Source organism: Paralichthys olivaceus, chromosome 5 (assembly GCF_024713975.1).
Source record: "Paralichthys olivaceus isolate ysfri-2021 chromosome 5, ASM2471397v2, whole genome shotgun sequence".
NCBI lineage: Eukaryota > Metazoa > Chordata > Actinopteri > Pleuronectiformes > Paralichthyidae > Paralichthys > Paralichthys olivaceus.
The window spans coordinates 18,563,706-18,586,815 of record NC_091097.1 but is presented as its reverse complement, the minus strand read 5'-3'; the positions used below and the strand labels follow the sequence as shown (position 1 = coordinate 18,586,815).

General features: G+C 45.4%; 1 protein-coding gene across 2 annotated transcripts in view; it reads right to left on the bottom strand.

The window, feature by feature from the left end:
- Positions 1-4,839: 4,839 nt before the first annotated feature.
- The window catches only part of tnrc18 (trinucleotide repeat containing 18), a 42,755-nt gene continuing 24,484 nt past the window's right edge, over positions 4,840-23,110 (bottom strand). For both annotated transcript variants that reach the window (XM_069524819.1, XM_069524820.1), the window contains 19 exons: positions 22,858-23,003; positions 22,638-22,771; positions 22,384-22,497; positions 22,100-22,283; positions 21,688-22,003; positions 20,872-21,084; positions 17,540-17,710; positions 16,639-17,102; positions 16,099-16,233; positions 15,344-15,485; positions 15,134-15,251; positions 14,628-14,703; positions 14,340-14,448; positions 13,888-14,004; positions 13,141-13,293; positions 10,061-11,847; positions 9,734-9,970; positions 9,354-9,428; positions 4,840-9,240 (listed from right to left, as the gene is read on the bottom strand). In XM_069524819.1, coding sequence (XP_069380920.1) covers positions 9,034-9,240; positions 9,354-9,428; positions 9,734-9,970; positions 10,061-11,847; positions 13,141-13,293; positions 13,888-14,004; positions 14,340-14,448; positions 14,628-14,703; positions 15,134-15,251; positions 15,344-15,485; positions 16,099-16,233; positions 16,639-17,102; positions 17,540-17,710; positions 20,872-21,084; positions 21,688-22,003; positions 22,100-22,283; positions 22,384-22,497; positions 22,638-22,771; positions 22,858-23,003 — 4,898 coding nt within the window. In that variant the 3' untranslated portion in view covers positions 4,840-9,033. The remainder of the gene's footprint in view (positions 9,241-9,353; positions 9,429-9,733; positions 9,971-10,060; positions 11,848-13,140; positions 13,294-13,887; positions 14,005-14,339; positions 14,449-14,627; positions 14,704-15,133; positions 15,252-15,343; positions 15,486-16,098; positions 16,234-16,638; positions 17,103-17,539; positions 17,711-20,871; positions 21,085-21,687; positions 22,004-22,099; positions 22,284-22,383; positions 22,498-22,637; positions 22,772-22,857; positions 23,004-23,110) is intronic.

Here is a 23,110-nt window from a genome sequence, read left to right as displayed (position 1 = left end):
CTGTGTCAGAAAATTAAAGTAAAAACTTTACGGTGTGAAATCCTCCCATATTTTCTTGACCTCTGATCTTTCAGCTGCAGAAGACACACAATCACTTTCGCAAACCTGGATCAGACAATATCCAAATCTTCTGCTGCAACTTGTGTTCATGGTGTTCACAGGTCAAAGAGTTCTGGTTGACTGTGTGTGAACTCGTCACATGAATGTATAAGTGTGTGTGTGTGTGTGTGTGTTAATTCAGGATGTCACGCAGGGAAAGAAAGTCTCTGGCGTGTGACAGTGCATCTGATCATTAGTCATTCATGCTCCACATACAGTGAGGAAGAGAGGAGGAGGAGGAGGGGAAAGATGGAGGAGACAGAATAAGGTAGAAAGAGAGTTGAAGGGTAACGGAGGTCTGGTGCTCTGTTCTCCGCTCCGTGTTTTAAAGTTATAAACGCGCTGCTTCCTCCCACATGGGGATCATCTACCTGTATCCTCCTCCTTGTTGTTCCATTAATCAGCATCACTTTAGACCAAGAGATACGAAATGCAGAGTCAATCTTTTCTCAGCCTGTTTGAATAGTTGAAGAAGTTTATTCATTTGAAGCTTCAAGTTGAATTGTTGCTGTTTCTGTGGTTTGGGTCGAACACAGTTAAAGTACAGAAGGAGACATTTCTGAGGAAAGATACTCACTTATGGGACATCCATCCATCCGTCCATCCATCCGTCCGTCCGTCCAGTCCCAGCTGACTTTGGGTGAGAGGTGGAGTTCACCTGGACAGGATGCCAGCCACTCACGCTCTCATTCACAACTACAGACAATTTAGAAGCAGAGAAAACCCACACAAAGACAACATTAAACTCCACACAGAAAGACCCTGGGCAAGATGGGATTCGAACCAGGAACCTTCTTGCTGCATGGCCACCACTGCTCCACCATGCCACCCTGCAGCTTGTCATGATTTTACACATTTCTTCCTCTTAAATCTTTGTAAATGTCAGTCAGTAGCTTCAGAGGTTCAGTGTTTTCTGGTTGCATTGACAAAGTGTGTTGTCTTTTTCCTTTTGTCCAAAATAAGAGTTAACACTCAATAAGATGAATAAGTAACGATGTCTCTCCACGTCGTAAATCTGTTACTTCTGAATATAACATCAATGCATCATCATCTGTTCCTCAGAGAAGAAGGGATTTCTCTTCCCAAGGTTTCTTGCTCTTCTTCAGTTTTTACATTTCATAAATAAAACTTGACTCAACAGAGGAGCAAAGCTAAAAAAAAACAAAGAGAGAAAGACAGAGGAAGATAAACACAGGTTATATTTGGAGTTCAAGGGGCGGAGGAGGGTGGAGATGGATGACAAACAGCAGAGGAGCGACAGAGAGAGGAGACAAAGACAAAGGAAAGGTAATGTAACCAAGGTGAAAGAGGGCAAGGGAGAGAGGGATGAAGAAAAATGGCTGAAACATGAAGGGTTGGAGGGATGAGGCGAGAGAAGGAGCGAGCGGTGATGGATGAGTAAAGAGAAGAAGTCAGAGAAGAAGGGATTGGTTAGAAGGAGAGACAGAGGCGCCATGAGAAGTGACACGATGCTCAGATACGTCTCATGAGTGGGATGGATAGAGGACAGAAAAAAATGTGCAACAGGAAATAAAAATGAAAAACGACAGTAAACTTCCCGAGCGGTGAGTGACGGCCTTCACCTACAGGGGGCAGCCTTGATCTCCCTCGTGTCATTTATTCTCTGTTTTACAACAATAAAAATATTTGTAAATAATAGTTATATTTAAAAAAAGACATCATTTTATTTATTTGTACACATTATCATAATAATTACATAATAAAAAAGAGGGAAAATGAGAAGACGACAAAAACTCTTTCAGCTCAACATTTATTAATGATTACATTAAAATTAATGTGATGAATGAATTCACAATTTAATTATGTAAATTTAAAAGTCATTCATCATGTATTCCTCTTTCATCCAAAGCTAAGATGTTAGTTAGCATTATGCTACTACTCTGCTAAGCTAAGCTACTAGTGGATCTGTTCTCCTTTACCGAATTTACCTGCCGAGCATATATCTGAGATAATGAATCTTAATTTATCAAAGTTGATATATTTTCATCTGTGGGGAAAAGTAGCTGTATCGATGCCCTTTAAATTACACATTTATAAAATCATGTCAGAAAAGAGATCAGTCAGATTCTGTTCTCAGCTTTGACTGAATATGTAATTATTGCATTTTGACAGTTTATTGCACCGTAGAAGCTGTGACGACTGAAAGACAGACCCATGGTTAAAGTGCTACTGCACCGAGACTGTAAATAAAGAGAATATCCTGGATTTGGAGTCTGTGCAGTAGCGATCGGGGGATGGAGCCGTGGTGGCGAGGTCACACCAATAAACGCGCTCAGCCAAGCTGTCAATCACGATGTTTCACCCCCCTCTTTATAGCTTCGGAAACGGAGCAACATCAGAGTGAAAATAACTAACGTTTTAGTTTGTTCCATGTCCCGTCCACTTACATGGAGGATGCTGGATTTATAACATAGCCACCAGGGGGCAGTCAGGAGGCTTTGGCTTCACGTTTGGGGAGAAGTGATGTGTCCATTTTCTTACACAGTCTATCAAACTGATTCATAGAAAAATATTTGAGTTTTTACAAATGAAAACAAACCAGATGAGTCTCTCACTGTCGTCGTCACCAACTCTTCTTCTTCTCTGGTTTTTGGCAGCTGGTCAGTCAGAGGAAACTGTTTCCTTCATCCTCAGAGTAAATTAAGTCCTCGCTCCCTCATTAGGACGAGCTGCTGCTGCTGGATTCAGCCGACAGGTATTCACTGGGCATCGCCTCGTCTTCACAGTTATAATGGGATTTCATTCACACTGTCACTCCTGCCTGTGAGCCCACAACGGCAGCTGCATGCCTGTGTGTGTGTGTGTGTGTGTGTGTGTGTGTGTGAGTGTGTGTGTGAGAGAGAGAGAGAGAGAGAGAGAGAGAGAGAAAGACAAGTAAACATGCCTGAAATACAAAGACTGTGATGTTTCATTCATTATGTTGTCAGCATGAATAATAGATATCTAATTGATATGCAGTACAACACACACACACACACACGCACGCACACACACACACACGGTATCGCACTCTGAACTAATATTTGTGAGGCTCAGTTGTCATTTCACATTCACATTCATCACAAGAGGCAAAAGAACAGATTGTGAAGAGATCAAAAGCTGCGGAAAAGGACAGAAACACACACAATCAAATGTGGAGGGTGTAGAATAATATCAAATATTCCTAACCTCTGTAACTGAGAAGCTTCTTCTCTTCACTATAAATAACGTATGGAAAAAGTACAAATTGTAGAAAAATCTCCGGCTACTAAAGAAAGATAATCTATTACTGTCAGATACTTTTGAATGTGTCATAAAGTTTATTGAAGAAAGAAATACAATATTTCTTCTCTCTTTCTCTCTTGATAAAGAAATAAAGAGTTTGTTGGAAATATAATAAAACCGAAGAACGTTCTTTCTTTGTGATAAAACATACTTGAAGTTGAGAGTTAGTGAGCAGACTCCAGACTGAAATAACAATCCTTTCAAACTGTTTGTGCTCATTGTGCGTTTAACGCCCCCTCACTTAGAGACCTGTCTCCTGGGAAACTGGTGTGTGTGCAACAACACACAAAACACACACATTCACACACACACACACATTCCTAAACCTGATTCTAACCCTGAATACCAAAAACAGCCCTTTGATAAAGTGAAGGTCGTCAAAAGTGTCCTCACTCTGAAGGGTCTCTGCTCAAAATGGTCCTCATCGAGATAAATGTGTGTGTGTAGACACACACACACACACACACTCTCTTTACTCCCTCTGCTCAAACTGTAATGAAAGCTCAGCCAATAGAAAACCTGTGTTCGTGTGGTGTCAGCCAATCAGAGCACTGCATGCTCACACACCCACTAGAGGGTGTGTGAGCTGCTGAGGCAGGAAGGGGTGTGTGTGTGTGTGTGTGTGTGTGTGTGTGTGTGTGTGTGTGTGTTAGAGGAAGCTCCCTGCAGGTTGTGATGTTGGGCTGATTTTGGTCCTTTGGGGGAAACGCGGCGGCCGAACCCCAGACTGCTGCTCTCACCATGAAACAGGAACACACTCAGTTCACGTCAGCAAAGATTTAATTACACGTGGACACACAGGAATCTAGGAAACACACACAGACAGACACAGACACACACACACACAAACACGTACACACACCCTTGGCACTTTCAGAGTGCAGAGTCATGAACGGTCAGCGGTGGAAAATGTGTCTCCCGCGGTCAGCTCTGCAGAGGAAGCTGAACTTTCCTCCATTTTATTACAACCAGCAGCTTCATTACTGGGCTGCCAAAATGGAGGCCTGATGGAGTCCACAGTTGATTAAAGGGACAGACCACGCAAACTGAAACAGGCACAAAAACATTAAAGAACACTTCAGTGAGCCTAGCTTAGCATAAACACAGGAAACAGGTGGAAACAGCTAGCCTAGCTCTGTCCTAGTGTAAAAACAAAAATGTACCTTTTTGCCAGATGTCCCGTTGCGATCTTCTCGGTCAGAATCGTTCATCCTCCATGTTTGTTTTTCCTCTGAAGTCGTGTTCAACCACACTGTCCAATTACCAAACTGTTCCTTTAAAATACCTCAGCCGCCTCGTCAAGATGTCAGACCAAGTAAAAAAGTTAGCAGGTGAAAGTTCTTCCTGCAGATTTATCAGCGGGGTGAACAAGGAGAGTCAAAGTGGGGGATGAAAAAGAAAAGTGCAGTTTAAAAGGAAGCGTTTTTAAAAAGAGACTCAGAGATAAGGCCACAGTACAGTTCCATCTGTTTATTGATTAACTATAAAATACTGAGTTACTAAAACAATTTAAAAGAAACACTGATAAACATAGTTGCTGTCTGTAAAAAAAAAAAAAAAAAAAAAAATACTTACACGTACAGTATAGAGCAACAGAAAATATCTGGTTTCAGGTTCATCTCTAAAATGTTTTCTTTTTGCATTTTTACAAGATTAGACGTGTACAAAGTATATTCTGCTTTTTCTCCCCTCAACACTGAAGGATCATTTACAAAACTTAGATGATTTTTCTATTTATTTTCAAAATAATCTTTATTTTTTCTGTAACAGGACGATAACGATACTGAAGGAACAGCAGACGAAGAACCAGCCTCCAGTCCACCTCTCTCTCTCTCTCTCTCTCATTCTTCTCTATCTCTCTCTCTCTCTCTAGCAGCTAGCTCCCGGTGCCTGTCAGCAGAATTAGCTGGAGAGGCCTGGACGATTGTTCAGAGAGGGGAAGCGAAAAAAAATCAAAAAAACAAAAAGGAGATGAGAAAATAAATCAGAACAAAAGTCAAACATATTAACGGTGACAGACAGAACATATATGACGTCAGGCTCTAAAAACTTATGACACCAAATAAAAATGAAGGCGATGTGGGGAATAAGTGTGTGTGTGTGTGTGTGTGTGTGTGTGTGTGTGTGTGTGTGTGTGTGTGTGTGTGTGTGTGTGTGTGTGTGTGTGTTGGACCCTGTTTGAAGGCCTAAGGCTGGACTTTGGATGGAGATCGTGGGCTCATAGACATTGGAAGGCAATAACTCACTTTAGAGGGTTATAAAGACGTGTACGGAGAGTTTGGGTGATGTGGAACTTAATCCAGGCCAGAGTTCTGCATCAACACATTTTAAAAAACATCACGAAAAACTGCTAAAGACAGAATAAGATTAAAATTATTCACATGATTATCACTAATTCATATTAAAAACGAGAAGAGAACTTAAATAATCATTGCTTGTATACATTTTATAAAAATAGGACACTTACTATTTTTGTGTCATACATGTAGTGTTGATGGGCGTCATCTAACCCAATTTTAACTCTTGGCTTTAATTTAATTCTTCATGTGTTTATTTCTGATGTATTTAAAGTGTCCTTGAAAGGTGCCTGAAAATAAAATGAATTATTATTATTATGTATTTGCTTGAATGGACGATGAAAAACAACCTGATAACAAAGTGGAACATTATCTTATTTATGACTTCACATTTCTTGTCACAGACGTCTGAGTCAAATCTACAGTAAAACTCGTGTTGATTATATTTTGTTAGATCAGGAAATAAACACACTAAACATCCTGTGTCTCAAATCCCTCAATGTACCAGATCACCCAAATTCACCCTGTGTGTGTGTTTGTGTGTGTGTGTGTGTGTGTGTAATATAAGGGGATAAGAGTGTGATGTGTGTGTGTGTCTCTCACACACTGAGAAAAAAGTGCTTTAGCAGCTCCAGGGGTAAACAAAGATTCATAACTGGGCACTTTAACTTGTTCACTCTGCAAACACAGGTACGACGTGTCTATCGGTTTCACTCCCACAGCTGAGGAACCGGCCGGAGATCCACTGTCGGCAGAAACACGGGTTTCAAACAGACGACTTCTGTGTGCGAAATACGAGCAGCAGCTGGAGGAGCAGCTGGGGCTTTAGCGGATAAGATTTTCTGGCATCGTGTAATGTCAGAAAACAGAAAGCGACTCTGTACCTGCTCAACCACTTTCAGCTCTAAGAGTCAGCAGATCACCAACCTTATTTTTACTGGGTCGCCATCGTGGCAGGATTCTACATAAATGTGCTGAAACGCTGGAGGACATCGTTTGTCATTATATCTGCGAAAATGTCCAATTAGCGACATCTTGGGTCGTCCTCCAGACGCCACGCAGCCGTCTCAGCGTGAATAAAACTATGATATATCCTAAAATAAAATCAGACAAATCCAGACAAAAACCAAAGGATCTCGAGAGTAGAAAATATTAAACCTATTGAATATCAACAAGACAATCTTCAGTCTCTGCAGTGACGCAGAGAGACGGCAACGTGGTAAGAAACATACAAGAAAATCAACATGATACCCACAGATATAAACCGTATATACAGCATTTACTGTATACTCATATATCTGATACACTCTGTACACAATAGTGTAGCCACGTGGGTTAAGAGCTCAGGAACGGAGGGTTGTTTCAACTCGAAATCATCAACTGTTTTTCCCTTCGTCAGCAGACTGGAGAAAATACCAGTCTGATTTGTCCCCCAGCACCTCGAGGGGCCGAGGGGAACGGCGGGAGAACGGGGGCGGAACCTACGAGGGATTTGGTGACTCGTCATCACAAGGCCTGGGAGAGTGAAGGCCACCCGAACGCTCACGACCCTGAGCACAACATTCAACGGTCTCACCCTAAAAAAACGGTTAAACTAGGCACGTAGAAAAAAATTCATAAGCAGCTGAGAGAGCCGAAAAAGAACAAAGTGTAGGAGGGGATGTGGACGTGTGTGTGTGTGTGTGTGGAGGAAAAAGGGGAGAAGGGGGGGGTTTCGCAAATACTCTGGGAAGACGTATACAACACTCCACTGCAGCAGAGCTAATTCAAAGTGCACTCATGTCAAATAGGAGCTTGGAGGGCGAAATGTGATCGTAAGAGGGTCAGATGGACGTCCGTAAAACAGCAGAAGCAAAAGAAATATAAAACACATCCAACACGGGACATTCAGAGGTCGCAAACACCGTAGCCAAACCGACCGCATGAGGCGGCACTGCAGAGGATGAGCGGTAAAAATTTAATTGTGTTGATCAAATCAGTGCTGGCAGCTTTATACTGAACATCAGTGCCACGACCTTGATGCATCTCGGAAAGGCTGCGAGTGTTTGCAACCCTGAAAACACCTTAAAGAAAAGGAAGAATCCACCGTCAGGGACTCGTACACTGTTAATGTACCAGCTCGTCTTGTTCCGTACATTCATGGAGTTTACCCCATTTCTCTTTCTCGAAATATTTTTTTTTTTCTACGCCCCAGAAGCAGAAAACTGGAGCCTCCTCTAAACATCCACTTTTCCCTTTGCTGTTGTTCGACCTCAGTGCAAAAGAGGCGAGACAACGAAATGTGAAAATCAGCAGCTGTTGTTGTGTCATAGTGTTTAAATTATTCCTGGGTGGATTTTTCCTTTAACGTGAGAAACTCAAAGATTAAAATGAGAAGTGCTTTTCTTTTCTTTTTTTTTTTTTATAGTACACGGTTCCTTCCTCTCTCTTCAGTCTCTGAGGGAGTCAGAAGTTTTAGTCTCGCGAGGACGGATCTTCCTGCTCGAGTTAGGATTGTCACAGGGGAAATCGAAGGGGTTAAATTAAAGGAGGTTAGACTTTAAGTGTTTTTTATAAGTGCTCTCTTTTGGATTGCAACTCTACCTCTCTCTCTTTCTGTGCATCTCTCTCCCCTTTTTGCATCAGTCCGTCGCTCCTGCTGTTCTGTAGATACATTAATATGACTGTAACATGACTGTAACATCACCACGGCAACATCATAATCACAACGTCACACCACGTGTGTGTGCGTCCGCCCGCCCGTCTGTCTGCCCGTCCTGCAGGGGCGGAGGAAGACAGGCGGGCGGACGGACGGACACCTCTCTCCTGTATCACCATTCACAGTTCATTAAAGCTTCTCGACGGTTTACCTCTTTTAGAAAAAAGTACTCTGACATAAATCTGATACATGAAAATAAAACACTCATATTCTCCTCTATATAACTTTGTGTGTGTGTTTGTGTTACATGAGGTGAGTATTTACATGTGTCTGTGCATGTGAGTGTAAGTGTGTTTATGCAGAGTATATTTACACGTAGAAGGTGACTGAAGTACTCGTGCGTGTTCTGAAACGTTCCCGTGAACACGACAACGAGTAAAAGCAGTTTGTGACGATGGAGTCTGTGTGTGCAAATGTTTCAGGAGACTTGTTCCTTTTTAATACTGTCTGTAGTGTCTCCCGTCTCCGTGGTGGTGGTAGCCGACAGTCAGGTTGAAGTGCGTCATGGTGCTGGAGTGGTTGCGCTCGTCGAGTCACTGCAGCCAAAACATCAACCGTGAATGGACATCAGTGATTAGACCGGGGGGGTCGGGTCCAAGGTCGGTAAGTCGGGTCACAATTTCGTTTCAGCGACTCATCCGAGTGTTTTTTATTTTAGCAGATGACCGGGACTCCGTCAGTGTTGAAGATCATGCCAGTGGTGGGTTCGTAAGTGCCGGCCAGGTAGTAGAGGTCTTCACTGTCGGCGTAGCGGCGCGTGTGGGTCATCTGCTCGTACTCGTCCACGCTCACCACCAGGCACTTGTGGCTGACCGTCTGCACGTCGTTCTCATCGCTGTGAGACGACTGGTACAGGGCGCGCTGCGGAGGAGACACGGACGCTTTTATTGTATCGTAAAACACTCAAGCGGACAATTTACTGCATTCTGAGGAAAAGCTGAGGAGTTGGCACAATAACTAGTTTTTCCTCTCACCTCCATGAAGTCTTTCCTCTGGATAGAAGAGTGCAGAGCTGCGGGTAAAGACTGACCACACATCTGATCCCAGTTCTGGAGAAGAAACAAGTCTTACATTCAGGAAAAAGCTTTAAATTAAAGAAACACATTCAGTCAGGTGAGAGTTTATTCTTTGAACCAGACTTAGAAGTGTCATAATTCACTCTTTGTTTCCTGATGGCTTTTTCAGTTTAGTCCGTACCTCGGACTGATCCAGGGTTTGTTTGCAGAGTGAAAACACTTTTCTGAAGAAACTGAGCTGTGACCCTGTGATTGAAGTAACCGATAGATTCAAACGAGCGTCGGAGGTAAAATCACGTATTATTCATAAATATATACAAGTAAAATTCACACTCTACCTTCTTGTCAGTGAGTTTCTTTCCAGGATTCGTCTCCTCTGGATGATAGAACCAGTTGACCCTGACCACCATGTTGCTGCCCCAGGACTCCCACATGCTCTGGATGCGGCCGATGAAGGGCAGGTTGGGCCGTCCGGCCGACAGGAACACGGCGCAGTCACCGATGCGGATCATCTCTCGACCACGAACAATGGCCTTATAGAAGAGCTTCTTCGCCTTGCCCTTCATACCGCGTCTCTGCAGGAGGTCGTGAGAGGACAAACTGGTCACAGAGTGAAACATCTGAGGACGTTACTTTACAATTTCGTGAGCGATGCCTCTCCTCACCTGAGTGGGTTTCCCAAACCACTTCCAGAGTTGTCTGGCTGGAAGAAAAGCAGAGATTTTGGGCCTGTTCTCGACACTGGGAAGCCTCTGACGTTTTGCCAGCTCCTTGGTGGTAGGGAGGTGGACCCCCTCTCTCCGCTTTGGTCTCCCCACTTTCCCCTCTCCTCCAATGGGCTTCGGTTTCGGAGGACGACCCCTTTGGCCGGAGCCCTTCCCGGTGGCTGGTTTACCGGGTTTAGAGGGAGCGGGAGCAGCAGGAGACGGAGAGGTTGACGGGGAGGGAGACTCTGAGGGAGGTGATAGTTCCTCCTCTTCCTCCATTTTTATCTCTGCCTCCTCCTTTACCTCCTCTTCCTCCTCCTCCTCCTCCTCCTCCTCTTCTTCTTCTTCCTCTTCTTTAGTCTCCTCCTTTGACTTGTCCTGTGCTGGAGGTGGGGAGACAGGGCCTGGTGGAGGTGAAGTCGTCCTCTCTTCATCAGAGCTGCAGGAAGAGTCATCAGTGGAGGAAGAAGAGGAAGAGGATGAAGATGATGAAGAAGATGAGGAGGAACCAGAGCAGGATGAAGAGGAGGACGAGCAGCTTGAGGTGCATTTCTTCTTTTTCTTCATCTTCCCTTTGTCACCTTCTTCTTCTGACTCTGAGCTGCTGCTACTGTGAGACTCTTCTTTCATCTTTCTCTCCTTTCTTTTCTCCACCTCCTTTCGTTCTTCTTTTTTAACTTTCTCCTCTCTGGTGTCCACCTCCTGTCCTCTTCCACCACCTCCCCGACTGTCTGCCTTCTCCTTAGCCAGCATTGGTGCTTTGTAGGTGGAGTCTTTCTCAGGCAGACCCGTGTCTCTATCTGGAGCTCTCAGCTTTGCTTTCAGCGGTTTTTGATTGGGCGAGGCCGTGGTGATGGGGGCGTGATCTCGTCTGATGCCTCGACCCTCGAGCAACATCAAAGCCTTGGTTTTCTTGGTCTTGGGCGAGGTCACACCTTCGTGGTCCAGTTTCACGAGGGGCTCTGCAGACACAGGCTTTCGCCTCACTGCCGAGCCTCCGCCGTCACTTTGCCCCGGGCTGGGCTTGGGCCTGGGTCTGGAGCTGGAGGACAGCTGGTCTGACGGCATCTTTAGTTTGGGTCTGGGGGCCGACGATGAAGACAATGAGGATGATGAAGGTCTAGGAGCCAGAGAAGAGCTGGGTTTGGATGTTGGTAGCCTGGAGATGGGGCTGGGAAGGAGTCCAGAGTTGAGGCTGGGTCTGCAGCTGCCGTGATGTTCCGAGGAGGGTTTGGTTTTGGGTGTGGAGGCAGAAGTGGGTCTGGCCGCAGATAAGACACCGGGCTTGGTCCCAGAAGACGTGGCCATGGGTCTGGACGTGGGTCTGTTGGTGGTGGGACTGACTGTGCTGATATTTTCTCTTTCTCTGCGCTGGTTGTTGTACGAGCTGAGGTTGGGTTCACTGTACAGGTCTACCGTCAGCACTTTTCCGTAAGTGGACGGGTAGAGGGAGGGAGGGAGAGCGCGAGCTGGTTTAGAAGCAGGCGCCGAGCTGATCTTCCTGGGCACCGGGCTGGGGAGGGTCGGGCTACTTGTGGGGGACGTGGTGGAGCTTTTGCGGCCTGGTTTTGACTGCGTCCCCATTGTCGGCCGGGATGCAGGGCGCGGCTTCTCTTGACCCGCCTTCTGAACGGAGGAGGTCCTCTCCTGGGCAGGTTTAGCCGGAGCCTGGGGTCTCTCTGCCGGCTGGGTGGAGGAAGGTGGAGGATCAGTTTTCTCTCGGCCATCCGCGGTCATGGAGGTTTCTGAGGATAAAAAGAAAACACAAGGAAAAGTTAAACAAATCTATTTTTTGGCCCAACTACACTGGATGTGCTGACGTTTCTATTGTGTGGCCTCATGATTTTTGTGGTCTGCAGCATCACATGCTGAGAACAATATCGGCAAGGAAACAATCCTGCAATGAAAACACTACATTTAAGAACTGCTTACGCAGTGGAAACAAAGCCAGAGTCAGCAAATCAGACATGCAACATACCGTGTACTACAGCCAGAGCTAACACACTCTAATCTCACGGGACGACAATGATACTGTTTGAGCAAATCTATTAAACTGACACAGGAGATGACAGCCATGGTCAAATATGACATGTTTGATGAAAGACGTTTCTGAGCTTTGAGCTATTTTTGTTGCTCCTGTTTTAAAAAAGACTCATCAGAAAGACGAGAGTGACAAAAGTACTTTTGCTCTTTAATGGTCTCTACGATAAACACGTTCACGTAAGGACGGCAACAAACCACATGTAATAACAATAAAAGTAGAAATGAAGTAAATTTCAAACTGCCTTAAATGGATAAGTAAAGCACTTGGGAGAGAAGCAAGATGAAATCTATCTTTTTATGACAGCTGTGGCTGCAGACGTCCTTTATTGATCCCATGGAATCACTCAGAGAAGAGAAAAGGCAAATAAAGGCAGAAGTGATGGCAGCACTTAACACAGGGTGGATTAGTTCTACTTTAAGCACCACCTCCATTATTTTTACCTCCTGTGGGAAACATTAAGGTTTCTCTGCCAATAATTCTAAGAGAAATGACACTTCAGTCATTTCTGTGAAACTTGCTTCCTCTACCAACTCACCAAGTGCACCCAAGTCTTTTCGTAAATGGCAGCTGTCGACTATTTCTGTATGTTTTTCTAAATCTGCACATTTGTTTTTCAAATGAGATGCAAAAAGGAAGATTTACCTCATTATTCTAGATGCTATAACAATTCACAATCTACATCTACCTTTGTAAGAAACACCTATAAAACACCAGTTTTCTCTTCTACAATAATATATAACCTGTATTAAAGTTGAATATTTGTATGATCTGTATTTTATTTTGTTATATTTAGATGTTATGAATCAGTACTGGTTTTTAAGCTGCATTAAAAGAGCCTAAATTCTCATCACTACTCAAACTAGAACTAGGACGCCCACTGTAACAACGTTGATTGACCCACATGGTGACATATCACTGACATGATGTACTAATGAGTAATAGAAAACTGGCCGCTGCCCATGTCGTCCATATCTAACTCCGGTTCTCGACTCACCTGGTTTGGGTTTGGGTTTGCGACCAGGTTTCCCTCTGATCTTCGGAGCCGTCTCCTCTGGCTTCGTTCCGGCTTCTTTTCCCTCTTTGCTGCATTTGCGGACTCTCCTCCTGGAGCAGCTGGTCACGAGCAGCGCGGGGGACGGCTCAGCACCTGGACCGAAGCAGAGAGCCGGCAGCTTTTATGGTTTAGCTCGAGAATCTTACCTACATGCTTAGAGACTGAGGAATTCAAGTTTCTTAGCAAGGAAAAAACTAAATCAACGTCTGTTTGACAGAGCTCATTTCCTCTTAAAGATTGGAAGTGTTTTGGAATCACCTTAGTTCCATTTAAAAAATCAACTTGTAATGTTCAGAAATCAACAACAGAATCTAAAAACACAGCGAGGTGTTTTGAACTCAATACATATTTTTATCTTAGAGAGTAAAGTACTTCATGTTGTTTCTCTACTTTTGGAAACTCAGTGTGTTGAAATGGACACTCGTGAAGCCTGAACAAGGTTTAAGTTCGGGTAAACATCTACACACCCACTTAGGAAGCATTTCAGAGACACACACACACACACACACACCAAGGTAATGCACTCGAATAGCTGCACGTTAGTAGCACTCTACTGGGAAAACACTTATGCTAAAACCATCAATACACACACACAGACACACACACGCTCACAGTGTTCATTGCGTGATTTAAAACCCAGCGGTGGCGGTAAAATGAAATCTATAAAATGTATGATCGTGTGCTCACAGTGGATCTTGTAGTCGGGCGGCAGCAGCCTGATGTGTGAGAGGGGGATGCGGCCTGTGTCGCCATCGTCAAACTCCACCGTGATCAGATCGTCATTCTCGTCAATATCTGAACTTCCTGTTTTGGGTGCAAAGAAAATGAGCAGTCAAGCAGCGAGCGTTTGATTTTTGACACACTTGGCAAATAAAACACCTTGTGTCCATAATGTGTTTTGATTTTTCACACCCAGTTATTCGTGGTCACTGCAGCAGAGTTCACTCAACTCAAAGTGTTCAATAAGTTCCATTAGCATGCGCCTCTTCAAAATAAGAGCCTCTGCTGCATTACACACTGATAAGATATTTTCCTTTGTCTGGGCTGCGAGTTACAATCAAATTGTCCATGTGAGTGGATTATGAATCATATCATGAAAGTCGTGGGTGTGTTTGTTTTGTGTGATGTTGTTGCTGTACCATTGACAACAGTCCCGGGGTACAGGCAGCGGTATTGCTGGCTCCAGTACGCAGCGATTCGAGTGCCCTCTGGGAGATAGCGCACGGACGGAGGCTTCACATCGATGATCTGCACGCAAGGAATGAAGAGCTCATAAATGTCAGCGCAGCACGGCATCGAACACTCGTGCGCACACATTCTTCCACATGACACACAACATTTTTCTAACTGCTTGAAGTGGCTCAGCGGAAACAAAGAGAGATGAGGAGGACGCAGAAGAATATGTGAGAGACATGTAGTTCACTCACAGCTTCCTGCAGCAGTTGTTCCAAGCAGTAGATGTGTGGTCGGTTTCCTCTCTCTCCCTCCACCACCACGCTGTATCTGCAGGGAGGAATCATCCGAGAAGAGTAAGGGCCAAACGTCTGGGGTCAGTGTGAAAGAGCTCATGCTTTTTATGATAGAACCTAAAGTCACTTCTGAGTTCTGTGACGTGAATCAAACTATCCCCAAGAGTAACTTGAGCTTCCCCACATGTACGACCTGTGCAGCGACCTGTTAAAATCCTTATTGATGAGCTGTGCATATGAAAAACTGAACAGGACTGGCAGCAAACCAGTTTTTGTTTTTTTTATCTGCTAAAATGCACCTGGCTACTTCACAAATCGAGGACAGCAAACTTTGCAGGACGCAGAACTGGAGCACGCTGATTGATTTGCAGCTTTTAATAGAGTAAACAGATGTGACTTTCCTCTATTAAAGGCTGCAAATCAATCACGGTGCTCCGATATAAAGGTTCAGCGTCTGTACTCACATGTCAGGGGAGTGCACCGTGTTCACGTGTCCGGCGTACAGCAGCTGGTCGTCCATCGGGATCAGAACTCTGAGTCCATCCACCAAAGAATCCTTATCCAACACACACTGCACCGGAGCTGAACACAACAACATGCATGATAAGAACGCACATAATAACTTGCGTGTGTGTAAGCACAGGCAGTGTCTGTGTGTGTGTGTGTGTGCTGACCGGGTTCGGAGGACCTCTCTGATACACCGTGGCTGCGCGGAGGGACAAGTTCGTCTTCGCTGAAGCTGCTGTCCTGGTTGGGCTCGAAGTCTTCGTCTGCCGCCATGCTCTCCATCAGCCGGCTCACCGCTCCTCTGGAAGGCTGCAAAAAAATAAAATTAGGGCTTGAATTTCCCTCACAACCAAGACTCTATAGAAAGGAAGGAAAAATCTGATAAATATTAGTTTATCTTCAAAAAGCAAACATGGCCTGTAAGTGAAATCTGTCACCTGCCTGAGGCCTGAACCTGACATTCTGCATGACTGATGCTGCTACTTCGGTTTCATTTGCGGCAGAACACCAAGCTGCCAGGTCGACACGCCACGTATCGACTTTTCAAAAGGACACAGCGACATATTACAACACTTACGCTGTTGCATTACACACATTTTTTTTTCCTGCTGTTTCACCACCACAAAGAGCCCTGCACACACTTCAGCTGTTTTCAAAACAAACCGGAGTTGTGGCCGGTGGCAGATGGAGAGCCATGCAACACTTTGGCAGAAATCACACAATAAAAGAGGTTTGACAATAAAACAGAACAGCTTTGATTACAGGAGTCAGTTCATCTCTCCAGAATTTTGTGTTCCTGTCTTGAGTGTGTGTTTGTGCACATTAAGGTCTAATAACTAAAATGTTCTGTTGCTTCGTCTTTCCCAGGATAATTAGGTTCACACCCATAATGGCTCCGCAGCTGATCCATCATCACACTGACCTCTCTGGTCTTGCTCTTGGCTTTTGGTTGGCTCTTGCGCGTCGGGCTGAGGCCCAGCGGCACGGGGACGTCTGTGATTGGACTGCACAGGGCGGACGGGCTCACAGGCAGAGGAGAGTCCTTCAGCTTCTTTTTCTGGTTTTTAAAAAGTCACAAAACGTGCATATGAATTAATGGGCACATTAAAGATGTGCTGGACAGATTCACTCACACACACTCACACACACACACACACACACACACACACACACACACACACACACACACTGGTGGGATTTTGCCAGGCTGCCTGCATTTGTCCGTCCTTGTCAGCTACACGACACAGACAGCAGGGGAGTGCTGCAGTGACTGAAGTACTGGGAAACCCTGCTGGCACTTTGACACAAACACTTAAACATTCTCTATCTCTATCTCACAGATGTCAGAGGAGAAAAAAGAAAGCGATGGAACCAGAGTTTAAAGTAGAAGTGAGAGCACAGGGAGCTGGGAAAGATTTGACTCACTTGGTGAAAAACAATTAAAGATAAATTATTGACGTACTTTCACCACGTCTTTGCTGGGCGGAGTGGGTTTGGGTCTGGGGGCGGGCTTTGGGGTCAGAGGTGGGCCTGAGCTGGAGGATGAGGAGGAGGAGGAGCTCTGACTGACGGATCCAGGGCCTGACACAGACATCTGAGTCGCTGAGGTGGTGGCGTCATGGAGGAAAATCCTCTCGCTGCGTCGTCGGCTCCAGGCCTCGTCCTCGCTGAAGCCTCCGAACCCGTGGCTGCTGCCGAGGTCGAAGCTAAATCTTCGGGGCGATCTCGGCGAGGGGCGGGGTTTGGGCAGGGGCTTGCGTTTGACTGGCGCTTCATCTCGCTTGGTGGGGCTGGTCTGGTCAGTGCGCCGGGTTGCAGGGGGCAACAGCGGCAGCTCTGGGGCGGAGCGTTTTCCGTGGAGCAGAGAGGGGAACTTCCTCAAACGCAAGTCTGAGCCAGAGTCTGACCACTCGTACTCTGAGGAACCTGACGGAGTGAAGAGGAGAGGGTCACTGGAGACCTCACTCCACAAGTCAAACTGGTCCTCACAAAGATAGGACACACACAAACACAGATCCTAGGGATAAAACCCAGCTGGTCCCATAAACATGCAGCCAGTAATAAACTGAGGTGTTAGATTTTCTCAAATCAATAACACAGTAAATAGGACTATTGATCAAATTGAAACTAATACATAATTTAAGTCTGAATCATTACATGCACCCTGATGTGACAATTACAAATTAATGAATATTTAACCATGAATCAATAACATAATCCTCAACAAATGCTCAGATGGTGAACCTGCTGAACCAATTTTCACGTAATAAAGTGAGAAGTCCATATCCCTTTTTGTACTTTTGCACAAACCCTGCTGTGATGCTCAGCCACACACAACTCATTTGTGTCTATCATGTTTTTACCCAGAGTGCTTTGCCTGCTGCGGTGTTTGCCGTCATGGAGGAGGCTCAACGGGGCCGAGCTGACGGGGATCGCGTTCGCTGCAAACCTGGCCAGCATACCCAGCCCGCTCTCCTCGCAGCCGCCATCATCTGAATCGGACTCCTCCTCGTCATCTTCGTCGTCTGAGGTTCCTGTTTCAAAGAGAAGATTTGGGTCAAATTCAAATCATATCCTGTTGCTTCTGCTGAGTGCAGGACCCAAAGAGGAGATACATCAACAAACGAAACACAGCCAACTTCTCCTCAGACAAAGACCGGGATAATCCCTGTGTGAAAAGGAAACAGCCGTCTGGATCTTACACACACACACACACATCACACACACACACACAAAATCACAGGTCTCGACATGTCAGCTGATCAGAAATAACAGTAGAGAGAGAGAGAGAGACCAAACCACTGCAGCTGACCTTGACTGTTACGCTGTGTAAGCAAGTTAAAGCAGGAAAATGTGATTTACCACATGCATGAGGCTCACACACACACACAAACATACACACACACACACACACAAACAGTGAAACCACGTGAGGAAACTGTCTCATAATTCATTATTAAAAACCCTTGAGAGAACGTGACAGAGTGAGAGGTGAAAATATTCTTCCACTGACGGGCCAGTAGAGCACAAACACACACACACGAACACACACACACACACACGCGGGTGACAAATTAAAACCCTGAGTAATTGAATGGAGAAGTATCAGGAATGCAGAGGCCGCAGCTGCTTCATTGCATGGTACAATTACGCTCTGTGGCAGGTAGCACAACACTGATCCGGCCCAGTGGATTCTGATTTTATATAAAGACGACAGGAGGGAAAGATCTAAGTGACTTTGAAAGAGGGTTCAGTCAGAAACACTGATCTGTGGTTGATGTTTCAATGGAACCACTGACGTCCGCATCTATTGGAAAGTGCAGCAACCAAAGACGGATGAGTCATCCTACACAGTGGTTGATACGTGTCTCAACAAGTGGGGAAAGTGCCACGTGTGGCGCACACAAAGAGCTGATCAGCTGTGGGGACATTCGATGCCGCTTGTCCACTTAGAGGGAGGGTCACCGCTAATCAATAGGAAGTTGCTCTGAGTGATCGTCTTTATCCGATGATAAAACACATCTGATGGGAGTGGTCTCTTCCAGGGCAACAGGGGTCATTGAATGCTTGGATGGATATTAAAAATGTATTTAATTTGACCTTCATCAGACTTCAACCCAATTCAACACCTAAGGGACATTTTGGACAGACGTGTTAAACGGCGCTCATCATCATCAAAACAACAAATGGGGGAATATTTTGGCAAGAATGATTTAGTTCAGAGACACTTTGAAAACTTGACTCGACACCTTTCTAACGCGTTGGTTTTAATTTGTCACCCGTCGGTACAGACACCGTAGCATTCAGCTGGTTAGCTGTGAATCACTGGACGTTAGCAGTTAAGGTCCACGGCAACAGATGAACAGCAGGAGCGTCTCCTCAGGGGTTAAGAGTGTTAACACTGAGGCTGGATGCACAGTACAAGATGTTTTAAATCACCACAGACGACATCTGTCTCCATGACACTAAAGTATGAAGTTATCAGACTAATGAAAATGAACATTACTGGTGTTTAACTTAACTGAAAACTTTTTTTTTCTGGCTCAAAGTTTAACTTGTTCACACCCAGTAGTGATATCACAGTGTACCGGAGTACATGGAAGTTAAACCCCTGGAAATCAGCAATAACAAGGTTTTCCTCTGGGGTTAAGTTTGAATCTTTGAATATTTGAATATTTGCGTGGCTCATTTGATTCCAGACAATTGAAATAAATTTTGAAGAATAATTTTGAGCCATAGTTAATTTGTTTCAGAAGCAAAATCTGGATGCATGTGTTGTACTGTGAATCCACCATGTGTTAACAGTAGCAGGCAGACAAAACAACAAGCAGGCACTGAGAGGACAGCCCTGTGAGGCCCCTTGGTATAATCGCCATATGAAGTTCGAGTAACCATGGTAACCTTTGCAAGCCCTCAAGTGGAGGTAACCATGGCTCTCGTTTAAGAGCTTTAATTTGTGAGAACAAAATTTTTTAAAAAATAAATGGAAAAGTTAATGTTCTGTATGTGGAGTTCAATTTCAGCATAGTCCATGTTAGCGGTGAACAAAAATAGAGGGAGGGGCACTTCCTACTTACAGAGCAGGTGACAGGGGTGTGGCCTCAGGCAGGGCGGGGCAGCGCGGCGGCAGCGGCGAGAGCGCAGCCTCGCCGTAGCGTAGCCTGGCCTTAGCTAAGTCTAGCTCAAGCAAAGCTTTCGCCACACTAGCCGCAGCGAGGGTAGCGTGGGCTCGGGGCTGCGCTAGTCCTCGCCAAGCTTCTGTAATGTCGCAGTGGCAGCAGCACAAGCACATGGAACAGGCTGAGAGACACTCAAAGCATCATGGGTAGGACAGGGGAGAGGGGGTGAGAGGTGAGGAAGGAAAGGCAAGAGGACAGAGCAAGGTGTCTGAGAGAGCAACGTAAAGGGAGAAGGGTTATTTGAAGGTTTAGTAGACACAGACACAGGAGCTCTATTGTCCAAATATCCCCAACTTCTAATTCAATCACTCTTTTGAGCATTAACTTCCCCACAACATCCAACACCAGGCCACATCATCAACCAAACATTTATTCTGAGAAAAATGGAGCTAACCTTTCCACAAAACAAAACAAAAGCAACCTGTCTTTAAATTTCTCTTTATTTATGCTGACCAGGAAGAATCATCTCCGTCCAATCTTTCAATTAGTGTTTTGGTTAAACCTCGAGATAAACAGCGCTGTCAGACCCTGTCCAGGAAAACTAGAGGGATATTTGACGAAGAGAGCACTGGAGGATGTGTGAGGTTCAGTGGCAGCTGGACAGACGGGACAGAGACGGACAGACAGACAGATGAAGCAGACACAAGGACCACAGCGCTTCGCTTTCTGTACCATTCAAATCAACACCTTTAATAAAGCTTATACGTACCAAAACTGTAATACAACAAAATCTCACAAATTCACACAAGTTTTCAAATGTACAAATGCTACAAAAACGGTTTGCAATCCAGGCAATAAAAAAACACCATAGAAATAGTTTTAAAATCTTTTTTTTAAAAAGGCAACTTTGCAGAGAAGCCAGCAGCGAGAGAGGTAGGGGGTTCGTCGAGCTAAAGCACAGTCTGAAAAACAGCCGTCTGAGGGACAAGCACACAAAGACTCGAGCTACAACGAGGCTCAAAGACACAATATCGCCTGACTCGACAGCGAGGGGGCTGTAAGATTTGGTCAGTAACCTTGGTCGAAGGAGTCGTCTGAGGAGCTGAGGCCCGCTTCCTCCAGCAGCAGGGATAAGTGCTTGTGTTTCTTCTTCTGAGACTTCTGACTGGACAGCAGGGACGTCGGCGACGACGCAGGCCGCCTCTTCCTGGTCAGGTTGCCATGGGAACGCGTTCCTGAGAGAGGGGGCCAGCCCCCTCGGGCAGAATTGTGCTCCTCTGAATCGGAGTCTGGTGCGGAGAGAGTGCGGTTAATGATTGATGAGGTCACAAGGACAAAAACATGGAGTCAAAGAGGATTTCTGTTTGACCTCAAATTCCTCAAACTAAACCTGAAATTAATCTGGTTTGAAAAATCTAAGACCAGCAAAGACTTCGTCCATCTCTGAATGTTTTCTTTCCCTCACTCTCTCATTTGGGTTTGTTTGTTCTTTCTCTAAATGTAAAATCTTCTTTCCTCTCTAAAAAAGGCTAAAGGCATTTGTTGGTGGCTATTCTCCGTCAGCTCACACAGAGCAACAGTTTGGTTCATTATGTAACGTGATTTAAATAGTTTTCAAACAACAGCGAGTCTCTTTGGCCCAGAGGAATAAAGATGTATCCACAGACAACACTTGTTAGTAGCAGCGTTGTTGGTTTGTTGGCTTTTCATGGACTTTGACGACAGAAACTCCAGCTCAGCAGAAATCAAAGTATTCTCACCCTGAATGTAAATGAAATGGTAAACCTGCAGAAACCAGTCACTCACCCTCTGCTGTCTATAAAACTCAGTGTTTGGATGATGTCATGTAAAAACATTCAGATCAGATCATGTGTCCGTCCTCAGGTACTCACTGTTGGAGCAGCTGCTGAGCTCTGATCTCATGGGAGAGAACAAAGCCGTCTTCTTCTGACCTTTCACCTTCTGGATGGTCTCTGAAGTGGAAGCCTTGGCGGCCATCTTGTGTTTCCCTCCTTTGGCAGCGGAGTGAATGGCGTGCTCTTTCATCCGGCCGTCAGCAGACTTGCCCTTCGACTTGTCTAGTTTCGCGTTGGAGACGAGTTTGCGGGATGCGCTGAGCGAGCTGAGCTGCGAGAGCGAGAGCGCTCTGTCGAGGTCCGACGCCAGCTGCTCCTGCTCACACACATGGCCGCGCTTTGCCTTCAACACCTGAGAGCGACACACAAAAACCAGCGACATTAATTAAACAGAACAATTCCATTAAGATGTTGCTGAAATCTAAACATGCACTTCCAGGTGTGTTACCTCCAGAGCGTGACTGGTGGATGGCTCCTGGTCCGTCCAGCTCTTCTTCTTCTTTTTCTTCTTTTTCACCTTCACTCCTCCACTTCCTGCCTCCGTCTCTTCCTCTTCCCTGGACACACGGAACCTCTTCCTCTGTCCTTCCCCTGCTTCAGAGTCCTCAGAGTATTGCACTGTCCTTCCCACCCTGAGATAAGAAGAAAGTTTGCACTGTATGAAGCAAAAACCTGAACATACCAATTTAAAAGAAAATCATTATTTTTGCTGCAGGTCATATGTTGACTCACTTTCCAGGCCTGCTGTCCAGTTTGGGAGGTGTGGCCAGAAGTTTTCTCTTCCTGGGTCGTCCTCTGCCCCGTCTGGTGAGACTCCGCCTCTCGTCCTCCTGCTGCAGCCGCTCACTGACGTAAACATAAAAAAAGTCAGTGTGTTTGTCTGGGTACGACATGCTGGAACCTTTTCCGTGTATTAAAAGCCACAGTGTGATTCAGTCATTTTCAACATGCTCCCACACGTGTGACCCGTGTGCAGCAGCACTCACTGCTTGTCTCTGCGTCTCTGGAGCTTGCTCATCTCCCGCTGCTTCTCCTTGTACGTCTTCTGCAGCTCAGCCAGGCGGACACGGTATTCCACTTCCACCGCGTCCATCATGTCAACTGACATCTTACTGTACAGCTGCAGGGAAGAGAGGAAAAAGATTAGGGAAGAAACTGATAAGACTTTCATCAGTGGGTGACCATGAAATGTTTTCATCATTTTACCGGCTCCTCTTTCCTCTGCCTCCAGCTGTACTTCTTATTGGGGTCCAGAGTTCTGGGCAGATCGATGTGGGACTGTTTCTCTATGGCCTCCAACAGGATCTGTCTGCTGGCCTCGAGAAGACAATCCAGACCCTCTAATGTCAGATCTGGAGTGGATGTAAAGACATGATTTTAAGTGTTAGACTCCAGTTTTTTAACTTATTATCATTTCTAATGATTTTTCTCCCCCTTTATGTTCCTTCACTTTCTCATA